Source organism: Gavialis gangeticus, unplaced genomic scaffold, assembly GCF_001723915.1.
Source record: "Gavialis gangeticus isolate Ggan-Ray unplaced genomic scaffold, GavGan_comp1, whole genome shotgun sequence".
NCBI classification, from domain to species: Eukaryota; Metazoa; Chordata; order Crocodylia; family Gavialidae; genus Gavialis; species Gavialis gangeticus.
Window position 1 is genome coordinate 40,451,438 of NW_017729029.1, and position 21,727 is coordinate 40,473,164.

Consider the following 21,727-nt stretch of genomic DNA (forward strand, 5'->3'; position numbering starts at 1 on the left):
AAGACCAACACCTGTGAAAGATCTCCAGTTTGGTTAAGGTTTCCAGTAATTCAGTAGATCCTCATATTTGGTTAAGTCCAGGCTGAAAGACCATGTGTCAAATATCAGTGAGCGCGTTTACACGAGATGCTACTGCACATTTGTTTAGTACTTGTATAAGCAAGTACTAAATAAATGCACAGTAACTGGAGTTACTGTACAGTAGCGCCAGTGACTTTTAGGTGATGCTACTGTACAATAACCTAATAATACTGCACAGTAGCATATTAGCACTGTCTCTGCTGTGATGTGCAGCTGCACAGTCAGCATCTCATGTAGATGCACCCAGCATGTGGTTAATTTGTATATTTTAGTTACATCCTCTTGGCTACATGGCTGCTGATGGGAACAGTGGCAGCAGCAGGAGCAGCTTTCACCAGACACATGTCCAGGGTAAGACTGTTCCTACATTTTGAACTGGGTGATGGAGTTGAAGTAGCTCAGCAAGTCCTCCACAGTAAAGTCCATGGTGATCCCTGACCCTGCATAACAGCGTTGGATCAGGTCCTCAAACTCCTGGTACTGACATATGAACTTCTGCTCCATGGCTTGCCAGACCACCTAGGGAGAAAGCACCTGTTACTGGGAACATACTGCCTGATTTTCCTCACTGGTACATAACAGCACTGTGCAACCATCCTGCTCTGCATACTCTATTAGTTCAACTGTCAATTTGAGAAGGTGGCAAATGGTCATCAGCATGGAGAAGACCTCAGAACTACCTGTATCTCAAACCAGAATGTTGATAATTTCCCTTATGTTAGATGGGTAGAGAAATCCTCACTAATTATCAGGTTGCATGTCAAACAAAAGCTACTAAGAGAAACATGGAGCAGAGAGAAGATATTTGAAAGTGGGAAGAGGGATGAGGGACACAACAGTAGATGAGTGGCAAAAAAAGAAAGTGGAGATAAGAGATGGAAAGGAGGAGACTATGCAGAAGAACTCATGGGTAGAAAGGCAAAGGTCCCGTTTCCCTGTCATTTATTACTTGTCAAGTCTGAATTCCCAAAACATGTTAAGATGCTGCTGCACTAGTACCATACAAGTAGAGCCTGAGCTATAGTTACCGGCAATAGATTTTCCTCTGGAGAGAGAGACTTGACAATTTTCTTGTAGAGGGTTTCAAGAGCTCTCTTCACTTCCTTGCCTGGGTACTTCTCTATTACCTTCCGCAGCTCTTGCTTACTGTATGCCAGGTGAAAGCTGACCTCCTCTTCTTTCACTCCCTGAGCCACACGGGTTTTCACTCCTTCAAAGAAATGCTGAGGAGATTAAGGGGAAGATAATTTATCAACCATTTGTTTGCTGAAGTCATTACTCAGCCTTTACTGAGCTCTAAGAATAAACTGCAGAAGCTGACCATTGGACTGAAAGAGACAATGTCCTGTCTTTTACAAAGCCAGAAAACCTGTTTTATGCATGTGTTTTACAGGGGAGGATGCCTTTGTTTCTTTGTTGTGATTCTATGTTCTGCAAGGAGGCCCACAAAGAGTCTTATATATAATGTATCAACAGATGCCACCTGGTATTAGAAACTCATACTGTGTTTTCTATTGTTTCATGTACTAGCAGCCAGTCTAAAGGTTTTAGAGTCCAAGCCCAATTCAAAGTTTTACAGGGCCTGTGTAAGTCAGTGCAAAACAGAGAATTCTCTACAATGAATCCAGAATATAAACTTTGCTTGTGGTGCTCTGGCCGGGTGCCAGAAGACTGGAAGACCAATGTGGTCCCCATTTTCAAAAAAGGGAGGAGGGAGGACCCAGGCAACTACAGGCCCATTAGTTTTACTTTGGTTCTAGGGAAGCTCTTTGAAAAAATTATCTAGGAGCACATCTGGGAGGGGCCAGCAGGGAGTGGGGGTGGGGATGCTCAAGGGCAACCAGCATGGGTTCATTAAGGGCAGATCCTGACAGACCAACCTGATAGCCTTCTATGATCAGATCACAAAATCACTCGATGCAGGTGTCGCAGTGGATGTAGTCTTTCTGGACTTCAGGAAAGCCTTCGACACTGTCTCCCACCCCATTCTCATTATACAGCTAGGTGACTGTGGCACTAATGCCTACACAATCAGATAGGTCACAAATTGGCTAGGGGGCCGCACTCAGAGAGTGGTGGTGGACGGGTCATATTCGATCTGGCGGGAGGTGGGCAGTGGAGTCCCCCAGGGCTTGGTCCTTGGGCCTGCACTGTTCAATTTCTTTATCAGCGACTTGGATGTGGGGATGAAAAGCACCCTGTTCAAATTCACTGACAACACCAACATTTGGGGCGAGGTGGGCATGCTAGAAGGGAGAGACAGGTTACAACTGGACCTGGACAGGTTACAGGGTTGGGCGAATGTGAATAGGGTGGGATTCAATATTGACAAATGCAGTGTACTGCACTTGGGCAGGAAGAGCCAGCAGCATAACTACAGGCTGGGGAACTCCCTTCTCATCAGCACTGGGCAGAAAAGGATCTTGGAGTCATTATCGATTCCAAGGTGAACATGGGCCGCCAAATGTGAGGATGCGATCAGTAAGGCTAACTGCACCTTGTCATGTATCCACAGATGCATCACGAGCAGGGCCAAGGAGGTGATCCTCCCCCTCTATGCATCACTGGTCAGGACACAGTTGGAGTACTGTGTCCAGTTCTGGGCGCTGTACTTCAGGAGGGATGAGGCCAGCATCAAGAGGGTCCAGAGGAGGGCCACTCGCATGATCAGGGGGCAGCAGGGCAGGCCCTATGAGGAGAGGCTAAGGGACCTGAACCTGTTCAGCCTTCACAAGAGAAGGCTGACAGGGGATCTAGTGACTGTCTATAAACTTACAAGGGGGGACCAGAGGGGATTGGGTGAGACCCTGTTCCCCCGAGCACCTCCCGGAGTAACAAGCAACAACGGCCACAAGTTGATTGAAAGTAAGTTCAGGCTAGACATCAGGAGGCACTACTTCACAGTCAGGATGGCCAGGATCTGGAACCAGCTTCCAAGGGAATTGGTGCTGGCTCCTACCTTAGGGGTCTTTAAAAGGAAGCTTGATAACTACTTAGCTGGGGTCATTTGAGCTTAAACTTAGTAGGGGTCATAAGAGCCCTGTATTCATTCCTTCCCAGGTCAGAGGGTTGAACTAGATGATCTTCTCAGGTCCCCTCCAACCCTACTTCCATGAAACTATGAAACAACGCTGACAGCAGGAACAACTAATCCCTAGGTAAAATATTCAAAAGTGTCTAAGTGTTTTAGGAGTCTCTGGTCTATTTTCACAAGTGCTTTAGGCATTTGTCTTCACTATAGTGTAAAAGATACCTGAGCTTGTTTTACACAAGTTTAAGTGCCTGAAGCAGTCTAGACACAGGAGCATGAAGCTCTACTAATCTACCTTGCTTCTTGGCAGGCCACATTAGCTTGCCAAGTGTTCAACGCTGCCACAACTCAAAGTTGCACTAACTTGTTTAAAGTTAGTTCAAGTATATTTGCACTACAGTACAACGTACAATATAGACAGGCCCATATACTTTTAATGCAACTCAGGTCCATGAATGCTTAATTCCTTTTGAAAATGGGACATAGATACTTAAATCACTTAGATGCCCGAAAAATTTTTACCCTGTTTCAGTAAAGTAGGCAGCCCACAGGTGGAGAGCAGGGCTGTGCAAAACGACACCATTCCATTTCACCTTGAGTTTTGACAGTTCAACGGAACAGTGTTTCATATTGAATTTCATTTTGAGTCGAAACAGCTGTTCTGTTCCTTTCTGTCAAAACAGAAAGGCTGTTTCAACTCTGTTTTGAGTTTCACTGAGGATAGGAAGTCATCCCAGCTAGGCTGACTCATCCCCAGTGCTAGATCGTGCCGGGGCGGGAAGCAGCACAGCCCCGTCCTCCGTGCTACATCAGCGCAATGTAGTATGGGGGACAAGGAAGCAGCCCAGGTGGGCTGCCTCCTGCCCCTGGCACGATGTAGTGAGGGGAACGGGAAAGCAGCCCAGCTGGGCTGCCTCGCAGGTCCCTGCCAGATCTTGTAGTGCGGATGGGAAGTCAGCCCAGCTGGACTGATGTCCCATACTCAGCCTATGGTTGAAACGTTTCAACTTTTGAAATGTTTCAACCAGCCTCGTTTTGTTTTGAGACTATTTTGAGGGCCTTTGTCCTGATTTTGCTGTTTCATAGTTTCATAGTTTCATTGTTGGCAGGGTTGGAAGGGACCTGAGCAGATCATCAAGTCTGACCCCTGCGATGGGAAGGAAAGGATGCTGGGGTCAAACGACCCCGGCAAGGTGTCTATCTAGCCTCCTTCTGAAGACTCCCAGGGTAGAAGCAAGCACCACTTCCCTTGGAAGTTGGTTCCAGATCCTAGCTGCCCTGACTGTGGAGTAATGCCTCCTGATGTCCAGCCTGAATCTACTCTCTGTCAACTTATGGCCATTATTCCTTGTTACTCCCAGTAGTGCTCAGGGGAACAGGGACTCTCTCATTGCCTGCTGGTCTCCCTTGGCCAGTTTATAGATGGCCACCAGATCCCCTCTCAGCCTTCTCTTGTGGAGGCTGAACAGGTTCAGGTCTCATAGCCTCTCCTCATAGGGCCTGCCCTGCTGCTCCCTGATCATACCAGTGGCCTTCCTCTGGACCGTCTCCATGTTGTCCACATCCCTCCTCAAGTGCAGCGCCCAGAACTAGAAATTGGTGGAAACAGCGTTGGAATGAAATGGCCAGCAAAATTTCTCACAGCCTTACTGGACAGCTATGTATGGGAATGAACAAGAGGCCACTTAAGACTTTCATAAACTCCTTAGCAGACCATTGTAAATGTTCCCCATAAATTTAGTCATTAGCAGCCTGTCACTGCTAATAAAATGATACTCACCTGTATTGCTGAAACATCCCAAATGACTAGCACAGACAGGATGTAGACTGAAGCTGACGGTAATATTAGACATTGAGTGGAATTTTCAGCAAAGCCAGTGCATGAGGGATTTGACAGCAAAGACCAGAAGCAAATCAGATCAACAGGTATTTCAATTAAGTCAAGCTGGACTTGGCTGTTATTAGAAGTTACAGACCAATGAACAGGCAGGTGAGCATTAATCAGAATAGCAAGGAGCTGCCAGAATGGCCAGGATCTACAAGAAAGAACTGAATGCCTGTCTGAGTTGGTGCTGTGCTTTTAGTTCAGTTAACAAAGCAGCTGCCCCTGACTTTATGTTAGGCTGATCAGCACAAGCAGCCATCCAAAAAGAATTAGCATCAGCCACCCACAGACATCCTGCTGAAAAAGAAGGCAGGGGTCAGAGTCAGCCCCTTCAATTCAGAGCCAATGTAATGAACTGCAGCCACAGTTCTGCTAGCTTGATGTGTGTTTGTAACTGGGCCTAGCAGAGTGTGGCACTGATCTCAGGTTGGGACCATAAGTGCTATTGTAATAAAAAAACCCTCTGTCTATAAAAGACTAAACACATAAGAGCCAGGCTCTTGTACCATTATTCATGGTGAGAACTACCCTACTTAGCAAGTAGCCCCAATGAAGTCAGTAGGATGCTTTTTATGGTAAGAAGGAGCATCAGCATCTGGACCCAAATAAACAAGAATTCAGAGTAGTGTCATAGATGACAGCCATTTCTTCTCTATTGTCTTGTGAGCTCAGAGAGAACAGCAGTGTGATGATGAGTAAAACTAGCCCTAATACCAACATCCCTTTGGTGGTCTATAAGATCTTTGTACAACTGTTCCAGGGTTTATCCGCATTCTGTGTAGCTTCTGCATTTGAGGCATCACATTTAGTTCTAAAGGTCAGAAACACATTCTCACTCAGGAAGAAGGGAATGATCTCCAACCTGGAAAATGAGTTCAGTCAGCCAATGCTTGCAAAGCACTTTGGACAAAAGAAGTCTGATATTGCTGAAAAGGTGATACCTTCCTCCATACGTAAGACTCCTTTACCTACCTCCTCACTGCAGCAGCAGTGTCCTGCAGGCAGCAAGAGGCTGCCCTAAGTTCTGGGGACAAATGAGACGACAGTAAAATCAGAGATGCACAGTGCTCTTGGGGCCTCCTGAATGCTGCATCTTGGAGTATGTCATAGCTTAGAATGTACTCACCTTGAGCTTCTCCAGTGGCTGTCCCAGGCACTGGGTGACATACAAAACCAGGTGCTCACTGTACATTTCCTTGGCTTCCCTCTGTTTGCTTTCCAAGCACCTGATCTTCTTTTGCAACAGAAAGCAGTGCATGTGGTGGAAGTTCTCCATTATGACCATATCTGTATTGACTTTCAAGTTCACTGAAGACACATTATTGACTAAAGAGAAAGAAAAGGAGAAAATAAGCACAGAGGAATTTAGGGACCTTTCATTATCCAAGGTGAAGGGGAGAGATACAAGGTGAAGAGTGAAAAAGCAGGACATGTTAAGCCCAGCACTTGCCAACAAGAAACTGGACTTACAACGTGGTTACTTAAGCCTGTCCCAGATTGGATGAATCTTCCTAGCCTTCCTAGTGAGGCAGAGACACTGTGAGCTTTTTCAGTGCCCAGGGCAGAGGTGTATAGTGAGAAATTATGTTGAACACTGAAAAGTGGAGGGGAGGGTGCAGAAGGGGAGGGGGAACAGAGTCTTACTAGCCTGGATGCAGGCTGTTGCTGCTATGTCTATTGTTGCGGGCTGCTGTTGTAGGAGTGTGGGCTCAGGCTGATGTAGCCAAGGGACAGGCACAAACATGGGCTCTCATGTCAAAGCCTCCCCAGGTGGGTGTCCTTCCACTCCCCTCCTTTCCAAGATTCACTACATGGGGCTGTGCCTGTCCAACTCCTATGGCCAGGCAGGGCAGGGCTTTGCTTGCTGTGGCAAAGATTCCTGGAGGGAGGGAGCCATAATGGCCCCATCTCTAAGTCAGTGCCAGGGGGTGGTGCCCTGCTCGCTTCCCCTGGTAATGCTACTGGACTGAGTGTCATGATTGTCCCATTGGAACTCCTGGCTGTTCCAGTACTGAAAGGAAAAAAGATCCCAATAATGGTCACTTTACTCTTATTTCTTATCTCAGTTGCTTTAGATGTTTTTTAATCTTGTGAGGGCCTCACATGAACTGTTGATGCTTGTCAGCAGCTCATCCAGACTAATACCCAGACCAAAGTCAGTGCTCAGCAATGAGGAAAATGCTCAGGACTGTCAGGTATGGGAACCCTTGAGAGCTCTGCAGTTCAGCCTTCTGGCGAAGTGAAAGGTATCACTCCACAGCACCCCAAGCTCAGCAGGCTGGGATGCCAGAGATCAACCATGATCTCAACACAGATCTCTGGTCCAGTAGCACAGAAGGCAACCTGTCAGCTACCAGTCTTTTCCTCTTTCTGTCACAGTACATCAGTGGTTTTTGGAGAGAGGCAGCCTCTTTCTAAAAGCTTTTTTGCAGTGACTGCATCTCCTGAGCTTTGTTATTCTTGCTCCTGGGATCTCCTGGCCTGTGTGAAGAAGGGTTTCAAATAGTGAATCTGTATAGCCTGGATAGTCTCCATCACACAAGAGCTTGGACTCAGTTCTCAGCAGTGGAAGGTGGAAGAAAGAAGGGCACTCTATGGCACTTCTGATCTTGCACTTTTGGTCTTCCCAGGTACCAAACCAGTCCTCACGTTTGTACATAAATGGGCACATACATGCATGCATGAGTAGTCTAATATTATAAAAGCCTACGTCTGTCTGTCTGTCCATAACACTTTATTTGCACTCCAATTGGCTGATGGAAGCAGCCAGTTGGAGTGCTCTAACCACGGGGGAGCACTGCCATGATTCCAAAGCCACGCCGAGGACCAGATGGGGTGGGGGAGCCAGGATCAGCAGCGCTGGCCTTGGCTCCCCCACCCCACTCCCTGAAAGTGGCGCCAAGGACCCTACCCTGCTCCTTGCAAGAGGCAGAACAGCGGCAGCATGGGGCGTTAGGTGGCACCACTCCATCCCAGCCCCTCCCCCCGTCATTCTTGACGGGCAATCGGCTAATCTTCATATATGTACACAGGTGCACACATGGAAGAGGCATGGTGGTAGAGCAGACAGGATGTCTTACTATGGCTTCAAAAGCATGAGTATAAGCCTTACTTTGGACTTATATTACATGCTTTAAGAGAACTCTGCTGTAAATGGGTACCTAGTTATTAGGGCTGGACAGTCAAAGGTGGACATGGTGCTACCCTCGTCATTCCTTTGTGTCTTGTTGGCTATAAAAGCTGGCAAACTTTAGCCATGCTAACTCAGTGGGTAGACATTTAGTTCTGTGTGTGTGTGTGCGCGCGCGCCCGCGTGTGTAGGAGGAATATCACTTGGATCTCGAGTCAAAATTTTAAATGGTTTCATTACAACATGAGGAGAAGACTCTGCTCTAGGAAATCAGATAGTTTTTTTCAATCTGTTCTAAGTAACAGCTGCCCTTTAATGATTTTAAAAATGAAATAAAATAGTATTTCAACTGTGTCATATTTTTAACAGCTTTGGAAGTAGTGCATATTATTCATAGCTACACAATGGAAAATAATTAAAAACAATATAAAATGTAAAAAATATAGAAAAAATCTAAATGAAATTTTGAAATGCTTACACAAATTTTTCAGAGTTTCTGTTTCATAAGAAGCTTGAAAACAAAATTCAGGATATTTTTCTGAACCAGAAGCCAAACAAATGTGAAAAAGCAGCAATCCCCACAAAATGGGAAATCTGGGCTTTGAGCACCTCTTGTTTCATTGCTCCAACTCTCACACATTGCCACATTTTACATAGGCCTCTTTACATAACAAAACCCCCCAAATCCAATATCTGCATGATTTAGGAACTGAAATACTGATTCAGACTCAAAGGTTGTGATTCAGGTTCATATATAGAACTAGGACCTGTGTACTCACTGCTGTTGAAGACTGTATCCACCAGTTTCATGTGGGCTTTCTCCAGCTCCCCTCTCTGCTGTGCCCACTTGAAAGCCTCCTCAGAGAAATTCACATATTCCTCAAAGCGGCTCACAAATGGCAGGATCCCACCCTTCATCTTGCTGGGCAACTTTGCTTCCTCAATTTCTTTGCACAGAGCATACTGGAATCAATAAAATAAAGCAGAGCACTCTCAGACAGGACTAATCCCTGTCTCAGCTGAGGACAGGTCAAGGAGAGTGTAGGCAAGCAAACCAACCAAAGGCTACACACCAACATCAGTGTAACTGGGCCGCTGTGCTCCAGAGAGACAGAATTTACCATCTGCATGGGATGAATATGCATTACATGACAAAATGTTCAATTTTGGAGCAGCTCTTAGATTTCAAGGCCAGAAGGGACCATTATAATATTTAAATCTGACCTTGTATTTGAGACTGGACAATGAATTTCATTCTCACTTCAGGCCCCTAGTGCTCCTCAGGGGTTATAATGCCAAGAAGGACACTAATGTCCAGATCACAAAAGCACTTGTGGTGCTTTTGTGATCTAGACCTGTCTGCTAGCAGCTTGAGCTGAGACTCCTGTTTTGGTTCATAGAGACTGTTGATAGAGAACAGGTGGCCACTGCTGAAATGGACTAGATCTGAATCCATAACCTAGATGTAGAAGTTCCTACATGGGAATTTCCATTCATGGTTTTATGAACTCCTGTGGCTTCCCAGCTCTGTGTGAACTCACAGACCTCAATGACAAGTGAGAATAGTCTCACACACTATGGATGGGCCACGTGGTATGATTTCAGGCCTTACAAGATCTGAAGGCTAAATCCATGCCTAGTATAAATTATTATTCACTCCAGTGCTGGAGACTGACTTCAGTGGTATAAATAAATGATACTGGCTTATACAAGGTCCAAAAGATCCATTGATTATAACACTATTTTGGGCTTCCAACACTACCTGAAACTCAGCTCTGTTTATAACTAGGAACTCACAATGCACTTGTTGAAGTTGTTCTTGGCTAGGAGCAGCATGTTGCTGAGGACAGTGTTGAGGAAGGAGGAGGACAAAGCTGAGGAAGAGCCCTGTATCTCCAACATGTAGTCATTCAAGGTAACCAGGACTTCCAGACAGCTAAACTCATGGACTTTGTTGAAGGTATCTATAAAACCTCTCAGCTCTGGCTCCAAAGAACTGAACATCTCAGTCAGCAGCTGCGCAGAAGGTTCTTCTAGTCTAGGATATGGGTTACAGTTAAGAAGGTGGTTGGGACAAAAAGGTGACACAGAGGTATGGACAGTAACAATGATACACAGTTGAAAGTTCACACCCCAGCTAGACATGTTCATAATCCAGGGAGCAGCACTTGCAGAGACCAGATAGTTACATAATCAGCAGGCAAGCCACCTACTACCATTCCTATACCACAGTATAAGATAAGTCAATAGACTTATCTAAAAATAAAAAACAGATGTAAAGAAAACACAGTCCTTGTCCCAAAGGGTTTGAGTATAGGATGAGAAACATCAGGTGGCAACAGCACACATACATGGGAGCACTAGGAAACAGTGGGACAGCTATGATTGCTAGGAGCGTGTGAAGCGGGCCCTATTTGATTTGGATTCGGCCCGAATTGGGGACAGTGATTCAATTCACTGATTCAGATCACTGTCTCTGATTCAAATAGGCCAAATCTGAATCTGAAGATTTGATGCTGATTTGGAGAATCAGCAATTCAACACAGCTTAAATGTTTTTTCTACATACCTCCAGGTACCAGCTCAGCTTGTGAATGTTGCGATTCTGGGGCACATGGAGCGTCTCACAGGAGCGCAGAGGGGGCCCTGTGCACTCCCCGGAGGACCCAGAAGTGGACTGGAAGTGCTTCTGGTCCACTTCTGGATCTGCTGTTGACCACACTAGGGAGCCCCCCACACCTCTATGGGACACTCCATGTGGCCCAGCATTGCAGCTTTCATGAGCTGCCTGGTACCTAGAAGCATGTAGAAAAAGCATTTAAAGCTGTGTCTATGTCTGAATCGACAAATATTTCTGAATCTCTCCAAATCGATTCAGAGGGTTCTGATTCAATTTGGAGAGATTAAAGGGTCCTCTGATTCAATTTGGATTCAGAGATTTGGCCACCAAATCTGGCTGAATCTCCACCAAATCAGTGACTGAAGCTTCACACAGCCCTAATGATTGCTGTACTAAGTAATGACCAGAGCACACTAAATGTGTACCCAGGGAATACAAACTAGCTCTCCTGATGCCTAGTCCAACATGCTATCCTCTCCCAGGTTATAATACCATCACAATTCTTGGAACTACCTACATGGTTGTATATGTGTTCATATTTTTGTGCCTTGCTTTTTCCACTAGATCAGACCAGAACCAAGGGATAAAGAATCTTTTCAGACAGTCTTCTAGCTGAATAAATATTGGATCTTAACTCACACCATCTTGGGTCCTGTTTCACTGGCAGGTAGAGAACCATCAGGTGGCTTTCCAGGCAACTTGCCCCCAATATTGTAAAAAAAAAAAAAAAAGGTCATATTCCATTCTCATTTACATGGATGTAAGATAGGAAGTCTGTGGAGTTACTTCCAAATATCACCAATCTAAATGTGATCAGAGCCAACATTTTTTGTGACAGAAAACCTCACTGACTTTATCAGGAGCATCACTAGGTCTGAGTGACCAAAGCAACCACTCCGGTTGCTGAATCTGGGTTGGACTCCTCCAAATACTCAGCCAGGATGCTGATTGTTTGATACTGTTGTAAAGAAAAAACCCTGAAATGTTCAATCAAGGAATAAGAAGTATGAGATCAGCAAGGATATCAAGGAAAAAAAATCTGTCCAATTCAACTCATTCCTCAACCAGGTGCTTCTGAGAAGCCCAGGGTCTGTGATCGTTGCAATGAGTTATAACTTGTCACTCACGTACTGGCTCTTAATCTTGGCACAAGGCAATTCCTCCGGAAAAGCTGCATCCTCTTCTCTCTCGCTTGTGGCAGGTGGCTGGAAAATAGAATGGGTCACAGAACATAAGTCATCTTTAAAGACACTCATTTTCCCCATCCAGAGAGTAGAACATAATCTTTGGGTGTCATTTCAGTAGGACTAATAGTACCTTATATTACAGCTCCATGTGTGATGCTCAAATGCACACTGATAGGGATGCTACAATAATAAAATTTTGCTGAATCCAAACCCTCAAGTTAATTTAATCTCCTTGCTCCCAAAGGGTTATCATGTTACGAACAGTACACCTTCCCCCATGTTATTCACTTAGCTGACTTACCTCTGGAACTTGCTGTCTTATAGCATCCTGGCTCAGCACAAAGAACTTCTCAATAAACCTCTGTTCTGAGGTACACAGGGGTTGAAGCCCTCTCAACACCTGCTGCAACATCTGCTACAGACACAGCAAACACACCTTTAAATACTGCTTCCCTTCATTCAGCATGTCCCATAGTATCTCCATCTGTCCCCACAGCTTCAAGGTCAGCACTACAAAGAAACAGCCATTAATACTGAGGCTGTTGCTATACCAAAAACCTGAATTTGCTTCAGGGCTCTCACATCTACTGTTCCTGAGACCTATTTAATCTGGAGCAAGTGTTACCCAGTCTGTAAACTGGGCCAAATATGACACTCACTCAGGTCTCATCACCAAGAAACAAATAAGATTGTAGTATGCTGTAGGTGAAGTGGAGGATTCAATGAAAAAACACATGCAAAGATTTGGTGGCTAAAAGCCCCTATAGTTCTCTGTGACTTTCTGAAAGTAACAGTGGTAAAGGCCAGACCCACATCACACCCTTCTGAGACATGGACTTGTACTTCTCCAGTGATGCCAGTTCTAGTTGCCACAGATTCTGGATGCTCTGTTTGCACCCTTGTCCCACTTTATGAAGCCATGTCTACTGCAGCGTGGAATCTCCTAGTGAACAACACAGTCTGAAAACTTTCTTACAAAAGCAGAGCTAGCATCAGCATTCATTTAAAAACAAGAGCTACCATTAACCTGGTTTGTCTGTTTGGAGTGGTATTTGGCCATCCCTAGGAAAGAAAGCATGCACTTTATTTTTGTGATCCTGTGAAATGAACTCTGTGCATCCCCTGGAAGAAAAGCCTACCCTTGATTTCTGAGTCCATTTTAAATAAGCTTCATGTAGTTAGAAGGAACAATTGCCAGAAGGGACAGGTATAGGTGCAGATAAGTGCACCTGTTAGAACTACAGCAAAATTCTGGTCTGTTAATTTGTTAGCAGTAGAGAGAACTGAAACAAAAATATTGCACATTGCATAGCCATGCTTCTGAAGACTATGCCTCCCCATCTTTGACTGACTCTCACTTCCTTACTTTGACAAGGTTTCCTTTGTCCAGATCATCCTCTTCCTCATTTCTGTTTTCAGGGAGACCAAATTGTGACTGCCATCTGTTTCCACAGGCCATGAAGCCAGTCTTGTCTAAACATTCTTGCAAACCTGCAACAGATAAGCAACTCTTGCAGACTTTTGCATCTACTGGTTTCTCTTCAGCTACCTCCCTTACTATGGTTTGACAGATGTCAGCTGCAAAGGTGACCGTCTCTAAGCTTCCCATCCACTCAGTTAGCCACTCCAACATAAACGATAGTAGATCTCAGATTTATTTGTTCATAGGCACTAGGGCAATCATAGTCAAAGTCAACTGGGACCCAGATTGAAAATGCCTCTGTCTCACTGCAACTTTGGAAGGTCATAAGCAACGGAGTAAAAAGTTGTAGAGGGGAATCCCACTTACTACACAAACAGTTTCTCCTATTTTCATAGATTCTCCACTTTCCCATTTCATCTGAGAGTATAAGATCTCAGATTTTCAGAACCTTGTAAAGCAACATCGGTCTTTTTCATGTGTGACAAACACCTAAAAAATGAGCTATCTAAATTGATACACTGGAAGAGGGAATATGATATGAAAGAACAAGCTGTTTTTTTCTTGAATGCATCTGCAATTTTCTATACCTTCAGCTTCAAGATTTTAGAAGTCAGGAGAAAAAGTCCATGATCTCTGAAGAACACCCATGTTAGACTGCTAACTCTATCTCTCTGCATTTATATGAATCAATAAGAATGTGCATAAGTGTACAGTGCTGGGTCGTATGACAGGAGACTACGGGCCAGATATTTAGCTTTTGTAAATGGATAGTTCCACAAATTCATTGACTGAATTAATGCAGTAGAATCATGGCTGGCTCTGTCTGTAGGAGGGAAACCCTACCACATTTCTCTTTCATCATAACTATCATGAAAGCTGTGTAACACACTATCTCCTTAGAAATTCACTGTTAATAAAATTAGTATATGGGATATTTGGAGCTCACAAAAGTTATGGTTGATTTCAGAGTACGCATGAAATTGCTTCATCCAGGGGCATAGCATTCTACTTCCTAAGGAAGAGACCTTAAATTCACATTTGTTTTAAAAATCATCCAAGCAAATGCACATACCTCATGATCCTGCCCAGATCAGGGGGAATACAAGGAAAAGAAATGCCTCCTACTGATAAAGGGTATTGATAAGACACTATTTAAAATACTGTGCAGTTCTGGTAACCAATGTTCAAAAACATTAACTAAAACTTAAAAAAAAGAGAAGTATAGATGCTAAAATGAAGATATTTTCTTGAAGATCTTATGAAGAATTAAATAAAGGAGCCAGGCTTTTTTTGGATAGCAAGGTGACATGATCACCCTGTAGAAGTACATTCAGGGCATGAAAAGCTTTTTAGGGTGCAAAACAAGTCTAGCAAAGAATTAAATAAATGCAAACTGATGAGGGTGAAATCTAAATTAGAGATTAGAAGGTTTCTAAGTACCAGAGGAGTGAAGTTTTGGAATGGTCTTTCAAGCCAAGTGGTGAAGGCAAAAAACCAGCCCTGCTTTAAGACTGACCTGAATACATTTATGGAAGGCCTAGTAAAAAAGGACATGGAGTTCTGGTTCAAAAATCAGTGGTGAGGACAGACGGGCAATCCAGGTTGACCTGGACAGGCTCAAGAAATGGGCAGATGAGAACCTGATGGCATTTAACACCAAAAAATGCAAGGTTCTCCACCTTGCATGCTTATAGACTTGGCAGTGCTGCACTGGCTAGAACTTTGGACGAAAGGGACCTAGGGGTCATGACTGACCACAAGATGAACATGAGCCTTCAATATGATGCTGCAGATAGTAAACCAAGCAAAATGCTGGCTTGCATCCAGAAATGCTTCTTGAGCAAATCCCTGGACGTCATTCTCCTGTTGTACTCGGCCTTGGTGAGGCTGCTGCTGGAGTACTATGTCCAGCTTTGGGCTCCACAATTCAAAAAGGATGTGGAGAAGCTTGAGATAGTCCAGAGGAGAGCCATGTGCATGATCAGAGATCAGGAAAACAGACCTTATGATGATAGGCTGAGAGCTATGGGACTCTTCAGCCTGGAGAAGTACAGGCTCGGGAGTGATCTGATGGCTACCTATAAGTTTATCGGGGTGCTCATCAGGATCTCGGGGAATGTCTGTTCAACACAGCACCCCAAGGGATGATAAGATCGAATGGTCACAAACTCCTCCATGACCATTTCAAGCTGGACATAAGGAAGAACTTCTTTACTGTCCTAGTCCCCAAGATTTGGAATAGACTGCTGCTGGAGGTGGTTAAAGCACCTACTTTGAATGCCTTCAAGAGACATTTGGATGTCTATATTGCTGGGATCCTATGACGCCTGCTGACTTCCTGCCCTTTTGGGCAGGGGGCTGGACTTGATGATCTCCTGAGGTCACTTCCAGCCATAATGTGTATGAAATCTATGAAATGAGGGAAGGGGCCTGGAGAAATGCAAGTGCCTTTCTAAGTTAGCTCCTTTGGGACAATCCCTGATAACACCTCCCTGGTTTCTTTATGCAGGGCCAGATTGCTCCATTTCAAGCTTTTAATGCCATCTTTAAAAGGGAAATCATGTCCTCAGCTTCAGGACACTGTGGTGGTAGGGTAGATAGGAAGCAATTTCTTCCCTTATGTCCAGCACTGCGCAACAAACAGCTGGCTAGCTATGGGAGGCTGAGCTCTGCAGAGACGAGCAATTCTGCTTTGCAAAGGATTTTAATATTTCTACATTTTGGCTTGATCTGAATTTAAAATAAAACCCCCGAATTTCAAAATTCTTTGTGAGAGAGAATAAAACCCTGGTTCCATGGCAGTTATCCTGGTGGGCTTCCTGGGAGTCATGAACTTTGAAGAAACTGGCAAGCACCCAACTCCCCATCAGCCCACCAGAGAGGCTGCTGAAAAAAGGGAGGCACACTGTCAGGAAACCCAGCAGCTTTCCAAGAGAATCCTGTCTGGGTTCATCAATATTGGAGCATCATTAGACTCACGCCCTTTCTTCAGATATTGACAAATCAGCATTTTTTATGACAAAAGTTCTGGCAGAAGTTTTGCAGGCAGCTCTAGTGATGAGGTGGGTTGAGTTTTTTTTTTAGCATCCATTATTGGCAGATGCTGTTTGAGGCAGGCTACTTGAGCAGATGGCCAATGCTCTGCGTCAGCATGACAGATCTGAATGGCATGATTTTCTGAGCCACGCACAAGGTTGTTAGCAGCATGTGAGGTGTCATTTCTGCACTGTGGAGGGAGTGACCCAGGATTGGTGAACCTGGATAAGATCTGGCTTTGTCTCTTCCCTCTTTTTCCCTCCTACAGTATTTCTAGGATGCCTTAGGGGAGGAGTAGCCAACCTGCAGAATGAGTGCCACAAGTGGTAAAGGCAGCTTCTGTGTGTGGCACACAACAGATCAGAGAAAGGACAGGCAGTGCAAGAGCAGATAGGGTAGGAAGCAGAAAGCAGAGCAGATTAGGTAGGGAGCACAGAGTATGGAGCAGTAGCAAATTGGGTAGAGGAAAGGGATCGAAGTGGAGGGAGTGGGACTACTTTGTGGCATGCCTGCCACACAAGCTGCCCCCCACTCTTTTAAGGGAGTCTGTTTTAAGAGCAACTGAGAGCCACAGGCTGAATTTGCCTGCTTCAGAATCTAACAGAGGACAAGATTTAGAAGCTCTCGTCTGCCCCTGTTCTAAAAATGTTCACAGTGGTTAACACTACACCACAGCTCCAGCACAGCAGATGTAGCAGGGTTGGTGCCGCTGGTGTGACAAGGCTCCCAGGACTGTTTAAAGCACCGAGCCAAACAGCTTAGACTTTTAAAAATGTTTGTGGTGTAGACAGGACTATATAGGGAGTGAGCATGCAGATAGGAGAGACTTAAGAACACTGCAATCTGCTCCCAGCATTAGGCATCTACAAATGAAGGCAACCCAAATCTGTGGCCTCTTTAAACCAATAGACTTGCTCAAGCTCACAAAGAAGATCTCTGGCAGAGCTGAGAACAGAAGCACTAACCCTCTCTCCAGTGTCTTAGACCAAAAGTATTTCCTACCTTAAAAAGAAATGAGCCAGATAAACTAGCTACATTTCCTTGGATGATTTCCTACAGCTTAATGCTGGGTACAAAGCCATCAAAGATTCCTGCTGTAACCACAATTGGTTTCCCAGAGACTATATTTCTTGTTATTATTTTAATTACTAGCTTTTTATTAGATGCCCAGAGACACTGAAGAAAGATGGATAAAACGATGAAAGGAAATCTCTGATAAAACTTTTATAAAAAGGTATAACACCGAGCTACAGTACCTCATTTCCTATATCCTTCCTTATTATTTTTAATATCTGTTTTCATAAAGAGTGCCTTAAATAGCCAAGTTAACTTTCCACCTGAAACATTTCTTCATTTTAATAGGTTTCTGACAGAATCCTGCGGTGCTTGAAGAAGAAAAAAAATGTTTTTATTACCCAGCAGAATTAAAATCACTTGTTCAGAGCCCATCAATTACCATACTGAATGGGAACAGTGGCCTCTTCACCTTATGTACCATCTTTGCTATTCCTTTTATTTAAATGAAAATATTTGCTTTTTTTCACAAAATGGAAGCTGATCACATTATCTTGTAAATGACAGATCATGCTGTTTGCCTTCCCCCTTGCAAACTCCCAGGACTCTTTGCTAGAATGATGGGGGCTTTTTGTTTTTGTTTTAAATCAGGGATTCCTGTTTATAAGTGAAAAGAAGCATATTTCCCTCAAGAAATCCCCTGTCTCGGCATCAATGTCCCTAAGAAGCAAGTTATCTTTTTTTGATGACTTAGTTTAAACAATATGACAGTCCTGTCTTTCCTGGGCTAGATGCAGAATCCCAGTGATACATTAATTTCTGTCTAGATTATGCACAAAAAAATGAAGAAAAGCTACACTGGGGTGCATTTACTGTGCAGTAACCAAAATTACACTGCAGTATAGGCGCATGTATACACATGCATGTCTGTACTGAGCAGTAAATATGGTGACTTATGACAACTTGAGCATAAATTTGATACCTGAATAATGCATAAATTTGATTCCTTCCAGCTTACTGCATAGTAACACTGTGTGTGTTAATGTGCTTTAACACCTGCACGTGTAGATGCTGGCCTTTAATGCTGACACATGTAGATGCCTGCATAGGTAGATGCACGTGTAACTTACCGTGCAGTAAATTTAAACTGGCATAAATGCACATGTAGATATGCCCTGTATTATGCAATTTTATACAAATTTACTCCTAGAAGTAAATTGTATCTGATCAGAATATTACTTCAGCACCTCTGGGTGATATTGATAGAACATTTGTTTATTTAAAAAAATGGAAGAGAGCTATGGATTGTGACTTATTAATGAAGGTGTGGTTACGAAGTCCTTGGGAAAGAGATGTGGCTAAAAGCAGAGTCACTCCCAGCTCTGCTTTAAGCAAGTAGAACTTTAGGTAAGTTACAGCTGGGACCAGATTTTCAAAATAGCTAAGCACCAAAGAGTAAATTAGGGAATTGTTTTCCTTCAGTTTCATACCAGGAGGACTGAAGATACCTTTATGAAACTATGATCCATTTTACTCTCAACTCCTGTTTTTGTTTTAGTATCTACATCTTGACTCCTTAGTTACAGCAACTTCTCTTTTGACCCATTGATACACATATCCAAGAGCCCCTTTCTACCAGATATAAAGCATGAAGTTAAGGTTCAGTATGAGAAGATTCCACCATGTTTAAGGCTTCAGACTGACACTTAGGAGAGCAGAATTCAATTCCTGTGTTAACCATGGAATCATAACCCATTAGTAAAACGGGAATAAAGAATGCTGTTTATCTACCTTGTCTGTTCTGGGCAGGGACCATCTCTTACTATGTGTAAGGATGACTCTAACCCTGATCTCATTTGGTACTACTGGAAGACAAATAATGATTAAGGTTTGAAATATGGCACAAATCAGTTCAGCTGTGCAGTTACTTCCAACATTTGGATGACAATCACATACCAATGGCTGACTTGTACACAGCAAACATAAAATGGAGATTGGGCTGGAAAGACACAAAGAGCTTGTGGATTGCCTTGGGATAACAGTCAATTAACATTTTTTTTTCAGTCATTATCAAAAGCAGGAGATCTCAGACCTTATCTCCAAGGCTCCGAGCAACTGTTTAATTAAAGGAAACTGTTCGTGAGGTTGATTTTTCCTCTGCTAAGGATGAAGTTAGATTCTGGGAGATATGGATCCCTGTATAAAAGGGATAGCTTTCAGCTAGATGGTAATTGTCTATTGATTGTAGCACTGTCTGCTGTGTATTATACCTTTGGTTGTTGCAGCATATTATTGATGACTTAAATATCTCTGCATATGGAGATCAAGGCAAGTGGAAAAACACACCTCTAATTATTTCCTTTTTACCAGGCACAGTGCCTTTGAAATGGCAGAACATGGGCAATCAAATAGCACTAAATTCTGCTTTATGTACCAAAGACCCAATATAGAATACAGAGAAGTATGGAACATTTTGGTTCCTCATTACACATAAGTTTGATCTTGGAGCAGGTGAATGGGATTCAACAGTCTTCAATCCAGCCCACAATGGTTCAGAACCCAAATATGTGGTGATCTAATAAGCTACAAGAATCTTACTGCTGTGTTAAATTAAGAAGACCTGTGTATCTCAGCCATTTCTCTACCATGGAATGGTAACATAGTCATCCCAAAGGTGGGGCAATAACATGTTACGGTACGATACTACCTGCGCTTCAGCTGCTTGAGCTTAATAAAAAGTGCTTTCTGGGTACCCTAAGCATAGCAATGTAAATTCCTGCAGTGTATAAGAATTGCTTTAGCAGGTCACACCAACAATATATCTAATCTAACAGCAAGTCTCTGACAATTGCCAATGCCAGATGTTCCAACAGAAGGTTGACATTCTTCAGGATGGGAAATCACACACTAACATACCCATAGGAAAAATATTTCTTTACATCTTTTATAAATTTTTATCTTTCCTAGAGTAACTTCAGACATTTTTATTATCCACATAAATAAGACAGAATGTCCTGAAACCTGCCAATTTTTTGCCTCAATGTCTTTTGGCAATGAGTTCCATAGGCTAACTGTACAGTATACTAAAAGGGATTGGATATGATCAGATTTTCATGTGAACTTTTGAATGTTACTTACTTCTTGCACTATGAGAGAGAGGGTAAAAAAGAACATTTGACTGAATATGAACCATGTTGCTTTAAAACCTTTATCACATCACCCATGATCATCTGTATTCTATAAGCAAGACAAGGTTCACTGTTTGGCATATTCAGCCAACCTAATGTTCCACGTAAACGGAGCTGGTTGGAATTTTTTTAACATTTTTTTAATTAAAAAAATGGAGTTCTGATTTCTATTCATTCTTTTTCTTGGGACCATTCTTTTTTTTTTTCATTTTCAAACAAATGTTTGAACTTCAAAATTTTGACAATCTTCAAACATTTTAATTTTGAAATTCTGGAAGAAATCCCACTTTCCCTGTTTTTAAATCTCCTTCCCCTCCCCTCCCCTTTTGCCCCCCTCCAGAAAGGGACAGAATTTTATAAAGCAAAATCAGAGCAGGAAGTGGGGAGAGCCTACCACAGGGACATAGGCAAACAGGCCAATGTTTGGCCAGCAGAGCTGGTGGGTGTTCCACTCCCATGAAAATTGTGCTGTTGGTTCTAGTGTCACTTTTGGTCCATGTTATACCGTCTTCTCTCTCAGCAATTACAGCCATGACATGCAACAAGATGGCGCTAAATGATCTCCATAGGCAGAAGTGATCAAATGGGAGCAGAAGGACATAGCTGGAATATTTTTGGAGGAAACACTAATCCTCCAAAGGTGGAAAAATTCAAGGGAAAAGGTTTGGCACATACCTTCTATAGTACACACTCCTTCAAAACAAGTTGTTTGTCACCCACCAATCCATATGCCAGAAAAGGAGTTATGACTGGAAAGATGAGTGCCCAGATGGTAACACTGGCTAGATGTGACCAATAACAGTGAAACTACATGGAGAGGACCCCAGGAAAAGCTGAGAGGGTGGAAGCCATTTGTGATGCCCTAATCCTAGAATTAGACATGCAATGGCAGGGCAATTAAGGTGTCTCACTACAGACGCAGACATGTGATTATGAGCCCTGCTCTGATCTCATGCCAAAGGTGATGCCAGTCCATGTAGCTGAAATAGATACCTAGTCTCTCAGGCAGTGGAATGAAGAGTGGCTGGATGCGATGCTAACCACTCCCTTGTGGACAACTGCCTTAACCACACCAATTCTATGGGCTGCCAGGCTTAGAGCACCCTATGACCTTGTTTGAATTCTGGAGCCAG

At 43.5% G+C, this 21,727-nt stretch overlaps 1 protein-coding gene across 4 annotated transcripts in view; it reads right to left on the minus strand.

Annotated features, from left to right (window-relative positions):
• Positions 1 to 285: 285 nt before the first annotated feature.
• Positions 286 to 21,727, minus strand: part of LOC109300687 (exocyst complex component 1-like) — an 89,550-nt gene continuing 68,108 nt past the window's right edge. For 3 of the 4 annotated variants that reach the window (XM_019521459.1, XM_019521460.1, XM_019521457.1), the window contains 8 exons: positions 13,300 to 13,424; positions 12,235 to 12,348; positions 11,878 to 11,951; positions 9,925 to 10,165; positions 8,907 to 9,090; positions 6,124 to 6,323; positions 1,110 to 1,304; positions 286 to 600 (listed from right to left, as the gene is read on the minus strand). In XM_019521459.1, the coding sequence (XP_019377004.1) occupies positions 445 to 600; positions 1,110 to 1,304; positions 6,124 to 6,323; positions 8,907 to 9,090; positions 9,925 to 10,165; positions 11,878 to 11,951; positions 12,235 to 12,348; positions 13,300 to 13,424 (1,289 nt within the window). In that variant the 3' untranslated portion in view covers positions 286 to 444. The remainder of the gene's footprint in view (positions 601 to 1,109; positions 1,305 to 6,123; positions 6,324 to 8,906; positions 9,091 to 9,924; positions 10,166 to 11,877; positions 11,952 to 12,234; positions 12,349 to 13,299; positions 13,425 to 21,727) is intronic. The other variant, XM_019521458.1, reaches the window with a different exon arrangement.